Source organism: Panthera uncia, assembly GCF_023721935.1.
Source record: "Panthera uncia isolate 11264 chromosome C1 unlocalized genomic scaffold, Puncia_PCG_1.0 HiC_scaffold_3, whole genome shotgun sequence".
Lineage (NCBI taxonomy): Eukaryota > Metazoa > Chordata > Mammalia > Carnivora > Felidae > Panthera > Panthera uncia.
The window spans coordinates 62,851,255-62,870,437 of NW_026057584.1; the positions used below are offsets into that span (position 1 = coordinate 62,851,255).

The window sequence follows — 19,183 nt, forward strand, 5'->3', positions numbered from 1 at the left end:
TTTCTTTCTCTTTCTTTCTTTCTTTCTTTCTCTTTCTTTCTTTCTCTCTTTCTTTCTCTCTCTCTTTCTTTCTTTCTCTTCTTTCTTTCTTTCTTTCTTTCTCTTTCTTTCTTTCTTTCTCTTTCTTCTTTCTTTTTCTTTCTTCTTATTCAGTTCTGCTGCAGCATCAATAGTCATACTGGTGTCTTGAAGTCACATTTAGCAACCTTGGTGTAATGGCCCATGGTGGGCACTGACACTTTGTACTCTTTGGATTTTTTTATTTGTTCCTGACATGGCTATAGAACTCTATCTCCTCGTGCTCGCTTCGGCAGCACATATACTAAAAAATTGGAATGATACAGAGAAGATTAGCATGGCCCCTGCGCAAGGATGACACGCAAATTGGTGAAGCGTTCCATAAAAAAAAAAAAAAAAAAAAAAAGAACTCTATCTCTTCCAGTTTTGACAACCTCAAGCCCCCCATGGCACTGCTTACTTATCCCTCTTTCTGAGGTCTGTCGATGCCCTAGGTTCTCTCAGGGAATTCATTCAGGTGTTGGTCTCTGTCTCCTTTCTCTCCTCCCCAACAGTGTCTTCCAGAATATTGTTGCTAGTGTTCTTTTTTTCCTTTTTTTGTTTTTAATTTTTTAAAATGTTTTTATTTATTTTTGAGAGAGAGAGAGAGAGACAGAGCACAAGTGGCAGGGGAGGGGGGACAGAGAAGGAGAGACACAGAATCCAAAGACGGCTTCAGGCTCTGCGCTGTCAGCACAGAGCCTGATGTAGGGCTTGAACGCACGAGTCATGAGATCATGACCTGAGCTAAAGTCGGACACCCGACTGAGCCACCCAGGTGCCCCATTGCTAGTGTTCTAACATACAAATATCTGTGATGTATCTACCAATAAAGGTCAGGAGACTGTCCTCTGTGTTGATAGGATTACACATTTTATCAAAGAAAAGAAAACTTCAACCTTGGATAGTTATACAGAAGCACAGATTGTCTGCACATAGACCACATGCCATTTAGCAGAGAGGGACAGTGGTGTTGGCATGGACAATTAAAAATCTTGGGATTTTCACAATTAGGTAATCAAGGTCTGCCAGGCAGTGCTTAGAAATCTTGATTTCCAACTTTTAATTCCTAGATTTTCTAAGTTTATTGGAAGACCATATTTCTGGAGGACTTGAAAATTCTCAAAATGTTTCCAAAGAGATTTTTTTGGAGATTAAAGTAATTTACTTTATGAAAATACAGAGTAAAAATGAAATAGCATGCATGGTACCTTATTTTTAATTCTGAGTTCTTTTGTGTTAAAGTAAAATTTTGTTATTGTAAGTTAAGTTACCTTAATTAAAACTTCCTGCATCATATTATACCCAAGAACCCTTCACATGCTTCAGGAAGCTCAAGACCAAATTTCTAATTTAGGTGTTATAGGTAACAGCTGAGGGAATAGAATTAGATGATGTTACATCTGCTTATATTAGTGGGGAGAAATAATGTGACAAAACACCATAGCCTTCTTAAATCATGGAATGTACCAGGTGAGGAGGAAGACACATTCTCGTGACCCTGTGAAACAAACTTGTTTATCACTGAAAACTAGATTCCCACTGTGTTGCTAGGGTTCCAGAAACTGGCCAAGATATTCTCCATTATCTGCTATGCCTCCCAGGATCTTATCTAATAAAAAGGGAACTAACCAGTAGGAAAAAAACATGGTCTAATAATACCAGTGTTTCATTCTACATTTATAATGATACGAGACAATTCATCTAACATCTCATTGTGGAAACAGTGCCTTTCCTGGAAAATATCACAAGCAAGGCTTTTGTTTACTCATTCTAATAATTTTGGTATCTCATTGCACTTTCCCAAACTTAGCATTATAAAAATGCCATTGTCTTTGTGAGTGTATGCAAGTAATAAACTGTTTCAACACAATGGCCTTCAAAAGTCATCACTGCCACTCCTGAACTGGGCAGAAATAAGGCAACTAGCTTCCATTTCTGATTGAGCAAACCAACCAAAGTTCCAAGAAGAAGCAGCTCTAGTATGCAAGGACAGGAAAGGATGGATGTTCCAGCTAAAGTAAAAGAGCTAATTTTTCCTTTACTGGCCTTTAAAAAAATCGATTAATTTTTTACTCAGGTGTATTTGACATACAAGATTGCATAAGTTGAAGGTGTACAACTGGTTGCTTTGATACATTCGTATACGTCTATATGATTACCACCATAGCTTTAGTGAACACCTCCATCATGTCACATAATTATCATTTCTTTTTTATGGTGAGAGCACTTAAGATACAGCCTCTTAACAATTCTGAAATATACAATATAGTATTGTTAACTATAATCACTATGTTGTGCATTAGATCTCCAGAACTTTCTCATCTTCCAGCTGCAAGCTTGTACCCTTAAACATCCTCCCAATTCCTCCACCTCTCAGCCTCTAGTAACCACCATTCTACTCTTTATTTCTACGTGTTTAGCTTTTTTAGATTCCACATATAGGCAATGTCATACAATATTTGTGTTTCTCTGTCTGGCTTATCTCATTGAACATAATGCCCTCAAGGTCCATCCATGTTGTCACAAATGATAGAATTCCCTTCTTTCATATGGTTAAATAATATTCCATTGTATGTACATGTATATATACATAGTTTTTTAATATGCTGTGTTTGTGTGTGTATACATATATATGTATATACTACATCTTTTTTTCCCATTTATCCATTGATGGGCATCTAGGTTATTTCTATATTTGGCTATTGTGAATAATGCTGCAATAAACACAAGAATGTGGATATCTCTTCAATATCCTATTTTAAATTCCTTTGTGTATATACTCAGAAACGGGATTTCTGGATCATTTGATAGTTGTTATTTTTAATTTCTTAAGGAAACTCCATACTGATTTCCATAGTGGCTAAACCAGTTTGCATTCCTCTCAACAGTGCACATGGGTTCCCTTTTCTCCAAATCACCACCAACACTTGTTCTTTCTTGTCTTCTTGTGATAGCCATTCTAACAGATGTGAGGTGCTATGTCATTATGGTTTTGATTTGCATTTTCCTGATGATGAGTGATGTTGAGCATCTTTTCATGTACCTGTTGACCATTTGTATGTCTTTTTTAGAAAAACATCTATTTAGTTTCTCTGCCCTTGGTTTCTCTGCCTCTTTGCTTTATTCAGGACTTCAAAGGATTGAATGAATAATGTCCATCTGCACTGGTGAGGGTAATCTACAGATTCAAATGCTAATCTCTTCTGGAAACACCACCAATGACATATCCAAAAATAACGCTTTGCCAGCTATCTGGCATCCCTTAGCCCCCTCAAATTGATACATAAAATTAACCATACCACCAATCTCAGACAAAGTCACTCTGAAACCAGGATAAAAATGAAACAAAGCAAGGCCAGTCTATAATTTTGCTCATGCACAGGTAAAAATAAAGTCATTGTGCAAAAATACCAAACATCCCTCTCTCTTGCTATATAAGTGACTATTTCTTTACCCAATCATGAAATTGCTCTGGCTTTCTGACAACATTCAATCTAGAGCAGATGCCTACTTTCTTGAATCCTCTCCCAAATCACCTAATTGAAGCCCACTTCCTATGATAGGTTCATCCTAAAACCCTCTTACTGAGACACCATGTGGTCCCTACCATGTGTTCTCCCTCACTACAATGAATAATAAATTCAGATTGTTCAACTACAGTTGTGTTCCCAGTGGTCTTCTGCTACAGGTCAATGCTACAGGGAGGAAATCCATGCTATGTGTGAATTTTTGTGTTTGAAAACATTACCCTTTAATAGTAAATTAGAGATCGCAAAAATCATTGCATTCAGAAAGAAGCAAAATGCAAACAAACCTAATATGAAAACAAATGTACGGAATTGGTGGAGGAACAGAGACGGAAAATGAAAAGAGTACGTTGGTTGACCATCATTCTCTTCCTTAATAGAGGGTGCCTTACTACAAGTGACCCCAGAGGGAGGGTGGGAAGTAGGGCAGGGGAGAGAGTCTCTAGGCTTGAAAGCCAAAAGGAACTTTAGCTGTCTTCTCCCTTTGGACCAGCTGATGTACAGACTCAGTTTCATGTCATTTTCATACTAGTCCCGCAAGGTACATCTTATCACCATCACCATCACTGACTTGAATGATGGAGAATTCAGAGCCTGGAGAGAGGTTAAAAAATGTTTTCAACAACATGGAGTGAGACCACAGGATCAGTGAGACTCTGAAGTTCACAGGCAAGACACTACACCACTGGGGTCTAAATGTTGTCAAATATTTGCACACCAGTAGAAAGAAACCTTTTTAAATGAAGAGCTAAGCCAGGAAAAAATAATTGAAGACTGATTTTTTAAAGTCTTATTTTAAAATTAGGAGACTCAGTATTATAAATATTCTGAAGATTTATTTTCTCATTATCAAAGAATTTCTTTGCTTTCTGAAAAACAAATTTTTGTTAAAATTTCAAAAATGATATAACCAATGTGGCAATTTCTACAAATGGAAGGTTTGCAGCAACCCTACTGCTGTTTTTCCAACAGCATTTGCTAACTTTGTGTCTCTGTGTCATATCTTGGTAACTCACAAAATTCCACTTTCTTATTATTATTCTATTTGTTATGGTGATCTGTGGTCAGTGATTACAACTTGCTGAAAGTTCAGATGATGGTTAGCGTTTTTAACAATGAAGTATTTTTTAATTAAAAAAAAAAATAAACCAATATGATTAACTCATTCTATCAGGAATACTTTATGAATATTTTCTGTATAATATATAAACTTTGTATTCATAAATGAAATTATAATAAAAACCCTTTAAATCCTGAAAAAAAAAATGATATAACCAGTGAACATTGCATTCTCTGCATTGAGAATATATTCTCAAAATACTGAGCAAATTTTGTTGTTGAATAAAAGAATTTTGAATCTGCTTCATGTAGTTTTTTTTATCTTTACTGACCTCATAAACTATTTAATTAAATAATATTTCTCACTCTATTTCTTAATGTTGAATTTATCTTTAAAGTTTATTTTTTAAAATCATGTTGATAGGTACCATTACATTGATAGTACCTTTGATATGATGTCATGAGAAGGGTACTTTACCTCTGTGGTTTTCCTCCCTAAAATACACAACCCATATCTAATCCTGAGAAAAATATCAGATAAGTCCCACTTTAGGAGATAGTCTACAAAATAACAGTTCAATACTCCTCAAAATTGTCAAGGTCTTCAAAAACAAGGAAAGTACAAGAAATTGTGAGAGCCAAGAGGAGCTTAAGGAGAGATAATGAATCAACATAATGTCTTCCCTCTACATCTTCACAATACTTTGCATTGTTAATCTTTGCCAGTATCTCATTTAAAGGGTTTAGTGTTCATTGCCGATCATTACCCAAAATCTATTCATTGGAGTTGCAGATAATGATTTCTCTAGTTTTATAGTATTTTACAAATCAGTAATGGATATTGATTTTTGTTGAATACTTTTTCTGCATCTATCAAAATGATCAAGTTTTTTCACATTGAACAATCATTGCATTCCTGGAATCAACATTGTTCATTATGTTTTTTTCATGAACTGCTGAATTATACTTAACATATTTAACAATTTTAAATCTATTTTCAAAAGTAATTATAATTCTATTTTTTCTTATATCATTCTTGTTTGTTTTGATGTCAAGTTTACACTTGTTTTGTAAAATGAGTGGGTAGCTGTTCCTCTGGTCCATGCCAGACTCACCATATCCTCGATCTAGGAGTTGCATTTACAAAGAAGCACTGAAGGCTACCCACCAGTATTTAGGTGTAGTTGGTTCAGTACAGTGACCCAAGAATGTCACCAGTTGGTTGTGTAGTGCCAGTGGTTTTTATTTTTACTCATGAAGGAAGGAAGGAAGGGAGGAAAGAAAGCAAGAAAGCAAGAAAGCAAGAAATCAAGAAAGCAAGAAAGAAAGAAAGAAAGAAAGAAAGAAAGAAAGAAAGAAAAGGGAGGGAGGGAGAGAGGGAGGAAAAATGAGCAGAAAGAACAAATAAATAAAAAGCAACTATCCATTCATCAGATAGAGAAAGCCATAATCAATGGTTTGGCTTTATTTTTCCTAATAATTAGGCTCTTTCATGGAGTTATTAACCAATTAAAAATATGATTTTTAGTGAAGATTTAGATTGTTAGTGAAGGTTATTTCTTGTACCAAATTGTTCTTTCATTTGGCTATTTTGTTTAAGACGAGAAAAAATAATTGCAATGATTATTTTGTTTTGTAGGGCTATTGGCTGCAGATTGCAATTACCATGTCTGACTCAGTAATTCTTCGCAGTGTGAAGAAATTTGGAGAGGAGAATTATGGTTTTGAGTCAGACACATTATGTAAGTGGCCCTTTTCTCTTACTGTCTCTTATATAAAAAGAGGTTAGAACAAAAGTAGACAAGCTAGTGAAGTTTCAAGGGGCAGAGAAAAATCAACAATATGTAGAACCATTACGGGATGCATTTCTTACCCACAAATCTGTAGTTCTCTCCAGAATCTGTGTTATGGAATGTCTGAAAGTGCTAAGTAAAAATGCACAAAGTGTGGGTAAATGAAAGTATCTCCTCTACAAATACCTCTTTTTTAGTAGAGTAGGGTTCCAGCATTGGTTATTATTATTGCCTTTATTCAGCTGTTATAATTGATTATAATAGTAATAATTTAGTGGGAAACTATACTAAGACAGTGCTGGTTAGAATGAGACAATGGGAAAGAGGACCTGTAGCACTAGCACCTAACATCTAGTGAGCGCAGGTGATTCCAAGCATTTATTATTTTTTTAAACGAATTCTATAATTTTACATCTTGCAGAAGAAGAAAATTAGACTTGAATAAATTTTTTTAAACTTGGCAAAGATCACATGACTGATAATTGATGGAACCATCATTCTAATCTAGTTCTATCTGATTCCCAAACCCAAGATGTTGATCTCTATCTATACTCTAATGCCTTTTTACTCTTACTTACATTAATTAAAATGTCAGGGAATCAGGATGTGCTGTCCCATGGTGGTGGTTGACCTTAGCACCCTGAACTCCTTTCCCTTTGCTTCCCTACACCCATGACCCTGCACCCCCACTTTCACTTCCTACCCTCCATCTGCTCTGACCTAAGCTGAGGAAAATTATATCCAGCTCAATCCTGTGGTTTCTACTGGCATGGGAGTGTCAACATCATCTTATTGTCTAGTTAACTTGTAGTCTTAATTTTAAATAGATAAATTCTGATGTTTCCAAGGAGCCAAACAATAAATATCCATTTTACTTGGTAGTTCAAAAAAATTAGATTTTCTTCAGCGAATTTAAAAATGTTGGTCTCGGGTTGCTAGCATGGCTCAGGGGTCTGAGGGTTGGTCTCAGGGTTAAGGGTCTGACTCTTGATCTCAGCTCAGGTCGTGGTCTCACAGTTCATGAGATCAAGCCCCATGTCAGGCTCCATGTTGACAATGTGGAGCCTGCTTGGAATTCTCTCTCTCCCCCTCTCTCTCTGCCCCTCCCCGACTTGTGCATGCTCACACATGGTCTCTCTCTCAAAATAAACAAATAAACTTAAAAAATGTTGGTCTCCAGTTGATGCTCAGAAAATACCAATATCTCATACCTTGTAGAAATATCTAAAAATGTAGTCAAGCCAGTAGTCCTGAACCTGAAAGGGTATCTTGTGTAATATGAGAGACACAGAGAGAGAGAATTAAAAAAAAAAAAAAAAAAAAGCAAATAGTCATTTTGCAATGTTCCATGAGTGAAATTAATTTGTGGGAATGTTTTCCCAGAGAAAAATTATTAATGACTATGTTTCATTGTGTCATTATTATTAACTGCTTTGTACATTGTTTTTATCCTGACAGATAACAATGATAAGAATTCAAGGTAAGTGACTGTTTCAACAATGCATCATCTTTTTCTAGATTAACTCCCTAATATTCCTTTTAAAGGTACAAAGAGAGATAATATTTTCATGCACATTGTACTTCCTATAAAATGGTATAGGTGATCCATTCTTTTTCTCTTTAAATCATTGCTGTAATTTGAAAAAACAAACAAGCAAAAAACATTGCTGTAATTTGATTTCAGAAACTGTTTGGAAGATCCCTTCTGAATTAGGTCCAAATCTCCCCTGTGCACCCAGAAGCATCATAGAATTTCTAACCTAAATGGGCAGAGGTGAAGTTGGACAAGTAATATTTCATGAGCACAGGGGAGGTCCCTTAACCCCAAATTCTTTCCATAGGCAAATAGTAGAACCCTAAAATTTAATTGTTAGATATTTCTCTTTGGTTTAAAAGTTTAAATTCTCATACAAAGCAAATGTCAGCTAATCATATATTGGCATGAGAGTAGGATTAGATAGAGTCTAACTTAGAAGACAGAAGGGAGGTGCTAGGCAAGTTCCTGAAAAAGAAGTGGTAGTAAGGCGGAGGTTGAAGCTCTTTAAGAAATTTTAAGTAATTCACAGCAGAGAGGGGTGGTGGATGTGGTAACAGCAGTTTTGGACTAGGAGTAGTAAGGTCAGCCTGGGCCTAGAGGAACCACACTTTCCTCACTGGAGGGAAAAAAGATGAAAATGGGTGTGGGTACAGATGAACAGCAAAGAGATAATCAACAGGAAGGTTGAGTGAGTTCTTTGGTTTTTAGAGGAGATGAACATTTTCTGTTAGATGTGGTAATGTAGAATGAGAAGATCACAGTGAAAGTCTGAGAAAGCTGTGGAGGGAAATGGAACAGTCTATAGACAGATGAAGTACAGTGTTATGGATTGAGTTAAGGATGGAGACCATACTCATTCATTCATTCATTCATTCATTCATTTCACAAATATTAATTAAATGCATACCAGGTGTCAGACACTATTACAGGTACTGAGGATACAGAAAAGAACAAACTGGGCAAAAATCTCTGTCCTTGAGGAGCTTACATTTTAGTGAGGATGACATGATAAGCACCATAAATAAATATAATACATAGCATGGTAGCTAGTGATAATCGATCACTGTCTTTCTAAGGAAAAAAAAAAAGCAAACATGGAATGGAGATATGAAGTGATGTGGGGAGAAATTTGAAATTTTAAAGGCTTTGGCCAGGGAGGGTCCCATTGAGAAGGTGACTTTTGAGGGAAAATCTGGAGGAGATGTGGGGGTTGGCCATGCAAGTATCTGAAGAAAAAGCATTCTGTCAGGAGGAAACAACAAGTCCAAATGGTCAGAAATGAGAATAAATTTGGCATGAACAAAGGTCAGCAAAGAGGCCAGGTTGCTCGGGTGGAGAGAATTGGAGTGCAGTAGGAAGAGACAAGGTCAGAGAGCCAATTGGCCAGACCGTGGAGGGCCTTGGACTTTTCAGCAAAGACTTGGGATTCTACTGTGAGCTGGAGGGGAACGTCAGGGCAGCTGACTGCTAGGCATGGCATGTGTTGGCATCAGTTTACACAGTGAAGAGGTGGTCTTGAACCTCTTCAGGCCCCACAGCCTGGTTTCAGGTGGAGAGGGGCAAACAGTGGATGGATGCAGAGATGAGGGCGTTTCCAAAGATGGAGGTGGGGAAAAGGATTGAGGATGATGGTAAGAGTGTGGTCCAAATGGCTGGCAGTGGGAGCTGGGATGCATGGGGAAGGAAGCACAATCCTGATAGGTTTTTAGCAATTGAAAATTAATGAGGGTTTAAGGAACTGCAGATCACAACTGAGATGACAAAATGGTGTAGAAGGAGAAAGGAAGTGACAAAACAGGATGCATCGTCAGTCCCAGAGTGTCAAGGGAGTAGTTTCTGTTGAAAGAAAGGCCCAGGGTGTATCCGTGAGGGATGACTCAGGTGAAGTAGAGATCCCTGGAGTCGAGAAGGTCAAATATGGGTTAGATATAACATTATGAGAAGTGAAATGAGTAAGAAATACTAAGGAAATATGATTTTATGGGAAGTATAGGAGTTGTTAAAAACTTCTCCATCGTATAGGTACTATTTAATGTAGTTTTAAAATTTTTAAGTGCTAGAAGGAAGCTTTAAAGCAGCTAATCCAACCACCTCCACTTGCCCACAAGGAAATGTGATAGAAACAGGCTGAGGGTCAAGGATGAAATCCAATAGTTATTGCTAATATAAACTGGGAGTATAGAGACTTTTCATTTTCTCTCAATATCTCTCAGAAAAACCTCACTGACTTTCTGCTCAACATGAAATAGAGCTATACCAAAATCTCTAGAAGAGGTAAATCTGAAAAATAAAAGTTTGTTTTTAGGATGCCCGGTTTGGCAAGAATTTCTCAGTCAGTGGGGACTTTATTTCTTACTAAAGGATGTCTCATAAAATCACCACCTATGGAGAATTTCTCTTTGTTTTGGAAAGGATGGTCTATAAATCCATATGTTTCTCTCCTCAGGTTACAAGATGAGAAAAAAGGTGACAGCACTCAAGTTAGCTTCTTTCAACTGGTAATAAAATTGTGCTGATTTTTGACATAAATTTTGCAATGGAAAATTGTTCAGATCATGGAGGAGTGTTAAATCTTCAGTCATTGGCAGGTTTTTAAGTACAGTGTTCACGTTTTCAGTCATAAACGTTGTCCATGGGATAACATGCTGAATGGCAATTAGAAATATATCGCTAATTAAACACATAAATCCTATCTGGTAGATCAGAAAAGTGTCCTGGAAAATAACCATTAAGCCCATAATTATTATTTTAGTAAGGAAAATTATCACAGTAACTATATTATGTATACTTACTCTTATGACATATCTATATAAATTCCATAGTGTAGGTATTTACCCCAAATTTTCACAAGGTAGAGACATTTCTAGGCAAAAATAGGCACTCTTCTTTGTCAGTGTCAGTTCTGGGAGCCAATTTATGCTACTGGTGAATGCCCCACACAATATTTCTACATGGCAATCTCATCAATGCCATTGATCACTTCCCATTTATGTTGTGAATCAATACCTAAGAACTGAAGTCAGTTCTTGAGGTAAAGAGAATGAATTCAGAGACTAGGAAAGAAATAACAAACTAAAAATGTAAGAGTCTACTGTCTTAGATAATTGATATACCACTTATTTTTATATAGTTAGTGAAAACTCTATTGTTCAATGAAGATGATTCCCATAAAATTTGGTGCTGAATACTATTTATCAGAATCTAGTAACTAAAATTAAATAGTCCTCCTACTTCCCCTGCTTTTCACCCATAGATGATCTCTGAATCCTTTGTTTTTCAAGTTTCGATTTTCTTCAACGACTGACATTTGGCTGATGTTTGTGGGAAGTTTATGTGCATTTCTCCATGGACTATCCCATCCAGTCCTGCTCCTCATTTTTGGCACAATGACAGATATTTTTATTGACTATGACACTGAATTACAAGAACTCAAGATCCCTGGAAAAGCATGTGTAAACAACACCATAGTATGGATCAACAGCTCCCTTAACCAGAATATGACAAATGGAACGCGTTGTGGGTAGGCTATTTTTTATGTTTAACCTTTTTTGTTTATATGTTGAATTATAATTCAAAATGTGTAAGTGGGATTTTATTAGCTGAACTGGATTGATATCCAGCATAGAACAAACAGAAACATAAATTCAACCTGTATTTCTACAAATTACTCCCTCCTAAAGTTCTTCCTATCTTACCAGGTTTTTAAATTCTAACAAAAAAATAGAACTGGAAATTGCCTATTAAATGTGACAGCCAAATTTAACCACTTGGTAGACTATAGGCTTGAGGATGAACACTACCAATATACTTGGGAAGTGAGCCATGAATTTTATTTGAGTCTTTGTCATGTCTCACGTCTCATTTTCAAGACTTTTGTTAGTCACTTAACTACTTTCCATTTCTTAGCTTCTGTGACTGTGGCTAATGTTCCATTTGATCCTCAGCCTTCTTTTTATAATGGGAAATTCATTGTTGTGCTACAAGACTTGGAGTAGGGGCCCCTGGTCTCAGTAGTTGAGTTTCTATGCAAGAGTTGTGTGATGCTGCAGCAAACAGAAGGGAGCCATGCAGAATTAGCCAGAACTCACCGTGCTACTGTTCATTTTGTGATTAGCCCGAAATCAGTGAGTCCATAGTGTTCAGTGTTGACTCACTATCATAGCATGGACTTTGCAGTGAGCCTCACACTGCTTCAGGGCCAGAACAAGCTCATTTGCATGTATGAAGTCACACACTCAGGTTCAAGAGCCAAGGGCAGGGCACATCTTGCCTTGGGAGACACTTGGAGGGGCTCCCTCGAACAAAATTACATTTTTTACCTTCATCTAAAATTTTTTCTACATGTTTGATTTGTTTTTTTTAATGTTTGTTTATTTATTTTGAGAGAGACAGAGAGAGAGAGAGAGCTGGGGAGGGGAAGACAGAGAGAATCCCAAGCAGGTTCCATGCTGTCTGTGCTGAGCCCACACAGGACTCCATCTCACGAACTGAACCTAAGCCTAAATCAAGAGTTGGATGCTTAACCAACTGAACCCCACCCAGGCACCCCTACATGTTTGATTTAGATTATGAACTAATCCTCCTACATCACTGATACTCTTCCATAATATTATCTACTGTTAGGGTCTTTCATTCACTCATTCATTCAACCAAAATTTTTTGAACACCAACTACCTATCAGGAACTTTGTAAACCTCAAGGATACAGTGGTTATCTTGAGCCATGGTCCTTATCTTCATGGCATTTAGGTCTAGTCAGTAAAATCATCATTAAATCAAAGACAATTGAAATAAATACGTAGTAACAACTGGTTAGTGCTTGACAGGAAAATATAGGACAACATACAATGTGCAGAATTACCTTTTAAAAAATAATAAGCCTACTCATGAGAAATAAATTTCCTAAAGCCTAAATACATGTTTTTCTTCTAAATTTGGAACAGTTTGCATAAAAGAGTTGCTGTTGTCAATGACAATCTTTTAAAAGTCTTTCATTTATGTTGGAGGACAAAAATGAATTGAGTAGTATGACTACAAAATGTAATGTTAATTGCCTCCCTCTTTGGAAAAAATGCATTCAGACTTATGATATGATGTACATTGACCCAAATCATTAACACTCATAAAGGTAAAATTTTCTAGGGAAAATTCCTGAAGGCATATCTCTTCATGCCTTAATATTTGGAAATAAATGTTAGAGGGGCTAAAATTTGAGACTTATCCACAATGCCAAGTGCTTATAAATATTTACTAGATGATTTAAAGAATGAATCCACTTTTAACGTCTGCATCACCAACATTCATTAGAAAAGAATTTCCTATGGCTATCCCTTAGTCATACTTTATTCATTTTTACTGGATTATATACTCAAAGGTGAGCACATTGTGCAGAGCAAATAGGGGCTTTCAGAAGTTCATTGGCTTCTGCTGAATTCATGTGATGCAAAACATTAAATGGATATTTGTCCTTTTTAAAAATTTCATATGGGTATCTGAACTTGTGTAGATCCCAACCCTTCTCAGGCCTTTTCTTTACTCCTTTGATGAGTTGAATACTTTTTAATTGTGAGTGACTATGGTCACTGATGGGACTACTCTTTATTCTTCTGAGTAAATGTTTGTTTAGCTTTGGCGTTAGTTAAGATCAATGTGAAAATGGACTTGGGTGGGGCAGAAGACAAGGGTGAGGACATTTTCTTACTGTAAGTAGTTAACGTGTCTCCTAAATTACCCAACTCTTTTGCAACTTTCCTTCTTGGAAAAAGCATATCGTTAAAGTAAAATTTCTCTACCTATTATAATAGGTGTACAGGTCTTGGACAGGGTTGCTCCATGATCTTATCAACATAAGCATGCATGTTTATTGGTAGAAGCTGGTTTTGCTTTTTCATTTCACTGGTTGGTTTCTACATATGAATTGTAATTCATTGGGTGGAATTTTTAGGCAAAGCCTTCCAAACAGCTCTCAGTGAATAATGCTGAAAAGTATTATGGAACATCAAGCTTCCTTAACAGCTTATCAGAATTTATTTGCTCAGAATAGTCAAATAATATGGCAAAAGAATGAAACATGATGAATGAAGGGAAATCCAAGCAGTCCAAATACCACAGTGCAGCTTATTTTTATTTTCTTTTATCCAATTAAAGTGTAAAAATTCAAACAAAAGCCACAAAGCCCAAAAGTTTTATTGTGGAAGTGACATACCATAATTTCTGCCATTTTCTTTCTTTTTTTAAAGTTTATTTTTAGTTTTGAGAGAGAGAGAGAGAGAGAGAGAGAGAGAGACTAGAGGAGGAACAGAGAGAGGGGTAGAGAGAGAATCCCAAGCAGGCTCTGCATTGTCAGTGGCAGAGACCAACACAGGACTCAAATTTATGAATCATGAGATCATGACCTGAGGCAAAATCAAGAGACACTTAACCCACTGAGCCACCCAGGTGTCCGTTTCTGCCATTTTCTACTGGTCACACGACCAACCCTGGTACAATTTGAAAAGGAACTATGCAGCAGTGTGGAAACCAAGAGACAAGAATGATTAGGGGCTCTGTAGAGGCTGACTACCACAGCCATTGGGAAATATGATTCTTTATTTCCCCCACATATGAATGTGTCAAAGTAGAAATCAGCCTGTACCTTCTCTTGGATTTTGGTCTGTTTTCTTAGCAATGTACGTTTAGTGTATGCATTCAAACACTGTGTTGAATTTAAACACTGTAAAACCATACAGTTTTTAAAACAGCTTTATTGAGATACATTCACACACCATAAAATTTACCAATTTAAAATGCATAATTCAATGGTTTTCTGTATTTTACAGTTGTGCACCTATCACTACAATCAATTTTAGAATATTTTTAAAAATGTCTATTTATTTTGAGAGAGAGAATGAGAGTGGGCAAGGAGCAGAGAGAGACAGACAGACAGACAGAGAGAGAGAGAGAGAAAATCCCAAACAGGCTCCAAGCTGTCAGTGCAGAGCCCGACACAGGGCTTGATCCCATAACCATGAGATCACAATCTGAGCCAAAATCAAGAGTCAGATGCTTAACTGACTGAGTCACCCAGACGCCCCAATTTTAGGACAATTTTATTACCACAGAAAGAAACTTTTCGCTGTCACTCTCCCATCTCCCATCCCCCCTCAGCTCTAGACAACCGCTAATCTACTTTCTGGCTCTGTAGATTTGCCTATTCTGGACAATTCATACAACTGGAATCCCACAATATGTGGTCCTTTGTGATTGGCTTCTTTGACTTGGCATAATATTTTCAAGGTTCATCATATTGTAGCATGGATTGGTACAGCTTACCATGGGTCTTCCTGCAGAGTGCTCCATGTGCACTTGAGGGGAACATGCAGTCTGCTGTTATTGAATGGAATGTTCAAAGGATTTCTGTTAGGTCTATTGGTTTGTGGTGTTATTCAAGCCTTCTATTCCTGGTTATTCTATCCAATGCAAAGTATAGAATTGCGATCTCTGACTATTATTATTGAACTACCTATTTCTACTCTTGAATCTGTCAGATTTTGCTTCATGTATTGGGGAACTCTGTTTTTAGATGAATATATGTTCATAATTGTTATAATCTTCTGATTGTTATAATCTTATGATAGATTGGTCCTTTTATAATCACAAAACATTTATTCCCAATAACAATTTTTAAAAGTTTATTTGGTCTTATATTGGTACAGCCACTCTTGGTTTGTTATGGTTGCTCTTTGCCGTGACATATCGTTTTCCATCCTACTTTTAACTCGTTCGTATCTTTGAATCTAAAATGTGTCTCCTGTAGACAGTCTACAGTTGGAGCTTGTTTGTTTGTTTGTTTTTTAGATTTATCCAGTCTGACAATCTCTGCTGTTTGATTGGATTATTTAATCCATTACATATAAAACAAACATAGTAGTCTAAAAAGTGGATAAAAGAAGGTTAGAGTTCTCAGGACTCAAATCATGACATGACTGTGAGTTCCCTGGGTTATTTTTAGGCCTCATATGTACCACATATGGGTATTGGGAAAGCTGCAATCTGGAAAAACCAGTGAGCACAAACCACAAAGGACTTAATAAAATTATGCTCTTTCTAGATAGTAGACCACAAAGAGGCAGCCTAACAGAAAAATCTCAGGCAATAACTATATCACTATTCTACTCAAGCCAATACCACAGGAAAATAAAACAAAACAAAAACAAAAAACACTACATAACCTCACACTTACCCATGCTAGCAAAGGTTGAGTTGGGCCTAGGCTTCCACCTTTACCAGGTATCACTGAGCCCCTGCTGTGTCTGTCTCCCACCCCACCTCTGTGGTATCAGTGAAGAATATGTAGAGAGTTGAAGCACCCCTACTGTAAAGAGAAACCTCTCTCCCTGCCTGCTTGCGTGGGATCAGAGGGTCAGGACATTCATCACAACCTCCATGGAAGAGACAATCAAGACATTTTCAGACGAGGGAAATTCAGAGAATTTATTGCCAGCTGACTTAAGAATGGCTAAAGGAAGCTCTTTGAACAGAAAGGAAATAATAAAAATAATCTTGGACATTAAGAAGGAAGAACATAGTAAGCAAAATCATGGGTAAACATAGTAGACTTTCCTCCTCCGCTTGAATTTTCTGACTTATTTTTAAAGGTGGAAGTAAAAACTGCCAACACTGTTTGATATCATCCTATTGTAACATTGTTTGATGTGAATTTGATTTGGAAATATTAAAGATAATTATAGTATTAGCAGAGGAGAATAAGGGTATATAAAGGGAGGTAGTGTTTTTACACTCCATACAAACTGGTAAAATGACACTAGCAGATTATAATAAGCAATATATATATATATATATATATATATATATATATATATATATTTATAACATAACTCCTAGAGCAACCACTAAAAAAGCTATACAAAGAGATATACTCAAAAACACTACAGGTAAATCAACTTTGAATTTTAAAAAATGTTTGAGGGCACCTCGGATGGCTCAGTCAGTAGAGTATGTGACTTTTGATCTTGGGGTTGTGAGTTTGAGCCCCATGTTGGATGTAGAGATTACTTAAATAAAATGAAATAAAAATATAAAAACAGTTTGAGTAGTCCATGGAAAAATATTTTTCATGCAAACCTTAGTCAAAAGAAAGCAGAAATGACTATACTGATATAAGATAAATTAGATTTTGGAATAAAGAAATTTACCAGAGACAAAGAGGACCGTCATACAAAGGTGAACAAGTCAATCTGCCAGGAAGACACAGCAATCTTAAATGTATACACACCAAACAGAGTTGCAAAACTTGTGAAGCAACAACTGACAGAACAGAAAGGAAAAATAGACAAATCAAAAATATAGTAGAACCCTTAACTACCATCTCTCCACAATTGAAAGAGCAACTAGACATAAAATTATCAAGGATATAGAAGAGCTAAATACCAGCAGCCACAGGATCTAAACGACATGTATAGAACATTCCATTCAACAACCACATAATGCACATTTTTTAAGTGCCTACAGAGCACATACCAAGACAGACCATACCCTATGAGCTATGAAACAAACCTCAATTTGCTTATAAATATAAAATAATTGAAATAAAATATAAAATAATTGAAATAATAGAGTGAATTCTCTAACCACAATGGAATCAAACTAGAAATCAGTAACAGAAAGATAAATGGAAAACCCCCCAAATTCTTGGGAATCAAACAGTACACTTCTAAACAATTCATAGGTCAAAGAGGAAGTGTCAAGGGAAAAGTTTAAAAATTGAACTAGATGAAAAGGAAAACACAAAATGTAAAAATCTGTGGGACACAGTTCATGCAGTACTGGGAGGAAAATTTATAGCACTAAATGCATACATTACGAAAAAGGAAACATCTCAAACTAAACATCTAAGCTCCCAACTTAAGAACCTCGGAAAAGAGCAAAATAAGTCCACCGAAAGCAGATGAGAGGGTATAATAAAAATAAAAACAAACAATACAGGAAATCAATGAAACAAAGATCTAGTTCTTTGAAAAAAAAATCAGTTAAATGGGCAAAACTTTATCAAAACTGACAAAGGAAAAAGGGAGAAGACACAAATGACCAATGCTGGGAGTGAAAGATGAGATATTACTGTAGACCTTGCAAACATCAAAGGAGCAACAAGGAACTACTGTAACTAGTCTACACACATAGATTTGACAACTTAGAAAAATGAACCAATTGCTTGCAAAAACAAACTACCACAACTCACCCAATGTGATACAAATAATTAGAATAGCCCTATTAAAGAAATTGAATTTATAATTTTAAAACTCTAAAAAAAGAAATCTCCAGGCCCATGTGATTTCACTGGAGAATTCTACCTAATGTTTCAAAAAAAAAAAAAAAAAATACCACCAGCTTTATACAATATTTTCCAGATAATAAGAAGGAGTAGCTAATTCATTTTATGAAGCTAGTATTACTGTGATCCAAAAGCCAGACAAAAATATTACAAAAAAGAAAAGCACAGATTAATATTCCTCATGAATATAGATGCAAAACGGTACCAAAATACTAGCAAATAGAATTAACAATATATAAAAAAGAATTACACACCAAGTAGAGTATATTCTAGAGAAGCACATGTGGTTCAGTATTAGAAAAACAGTGAACGTAATCTACCACATTAACAGGCTAATATATAAAACCACATGATGATCTTCACTGAAGATGAAAAAGCACTTAAAATTTCAACACCCATTCATAACAAAAACTCTCAGAAAACTAGTAATGGAAAGGAACTTCCTCAACTTAAGAAAGAACATCTACAAAAAAGTCCCACAGCTTTTTTGTGTGAAAGATTGAGGGGCGCCTGGGTAGCTCAGTTGGTTGAGCATCCAACTTCGGCGCCAGTCATGATCTTCCTGTGGCGGGCCTGAGACCCATGTCCAACCTTGAGCTGACAGCACAAAGCCTGCTTTGGATTTTCTATCTCCCTCTTTCTCTGCCCCTCCCCCTCTCATGCTGTCTCTCTTTCTCTCTCTCCCTCTCAAAAACAAACATTAAAAACATTTAAAAAAAATTTTTAAAAATAAAAACAAAGTAAGGAAAAAAAAGTGAAAGATTAAATGCTTTCTCCCTGAGACTGGAAACAAGGCACGAATATATGCCTTCACCACTATTATTCAACACAGTGCTCAAAGTTCTAGCCTATACAATAAGGAAGGAAAGGAATACTGA

General features: G+C 36.3%; 1 protein-coding gene and 1 non-coding gene across 2 annotated transcripts in view; both read left to right on the forward strand.

Moving 5' to 3' along the window:
* ABCB11 (ATP binding cassette subfamily B member 11) overlaps positions 1-19,183 on the forward strand; it is a 91,355-nt gene that overhangs the window by 3,565 nt on the left and 68,607 nt on the right. The window contains exons 2-5 of the mRNA XM_049616086.1: positions 6,286-6,388; positions 7,898-7,919; positions 10,423-10,474; positions 11,258-11,496. Coding sequence (XP_049472043.1) covers positions 6,313-6,388; positions 7,898-7,919; positions 10,423-10,474; positions 11,258-11,496 — 389 coding nt within the window. The 5' untranslated portion in view covers positions 6,286-6,312. The remainder of the gene's footprint in view (positions 1-6,285; positions 6,389-7,897; positions 7,920-10,422; positions 10,475-11,257; positions 11,497-19,183) is intronic.
* Positions 299-407, forward strand: LOC125911949 (U6 spliceosomal RNA). Its single transcript, XR_007454528.1, has one exon. It is a non-coding gene; the product is annotated as a U6 spliceosomal RNA (small nuclear RNA).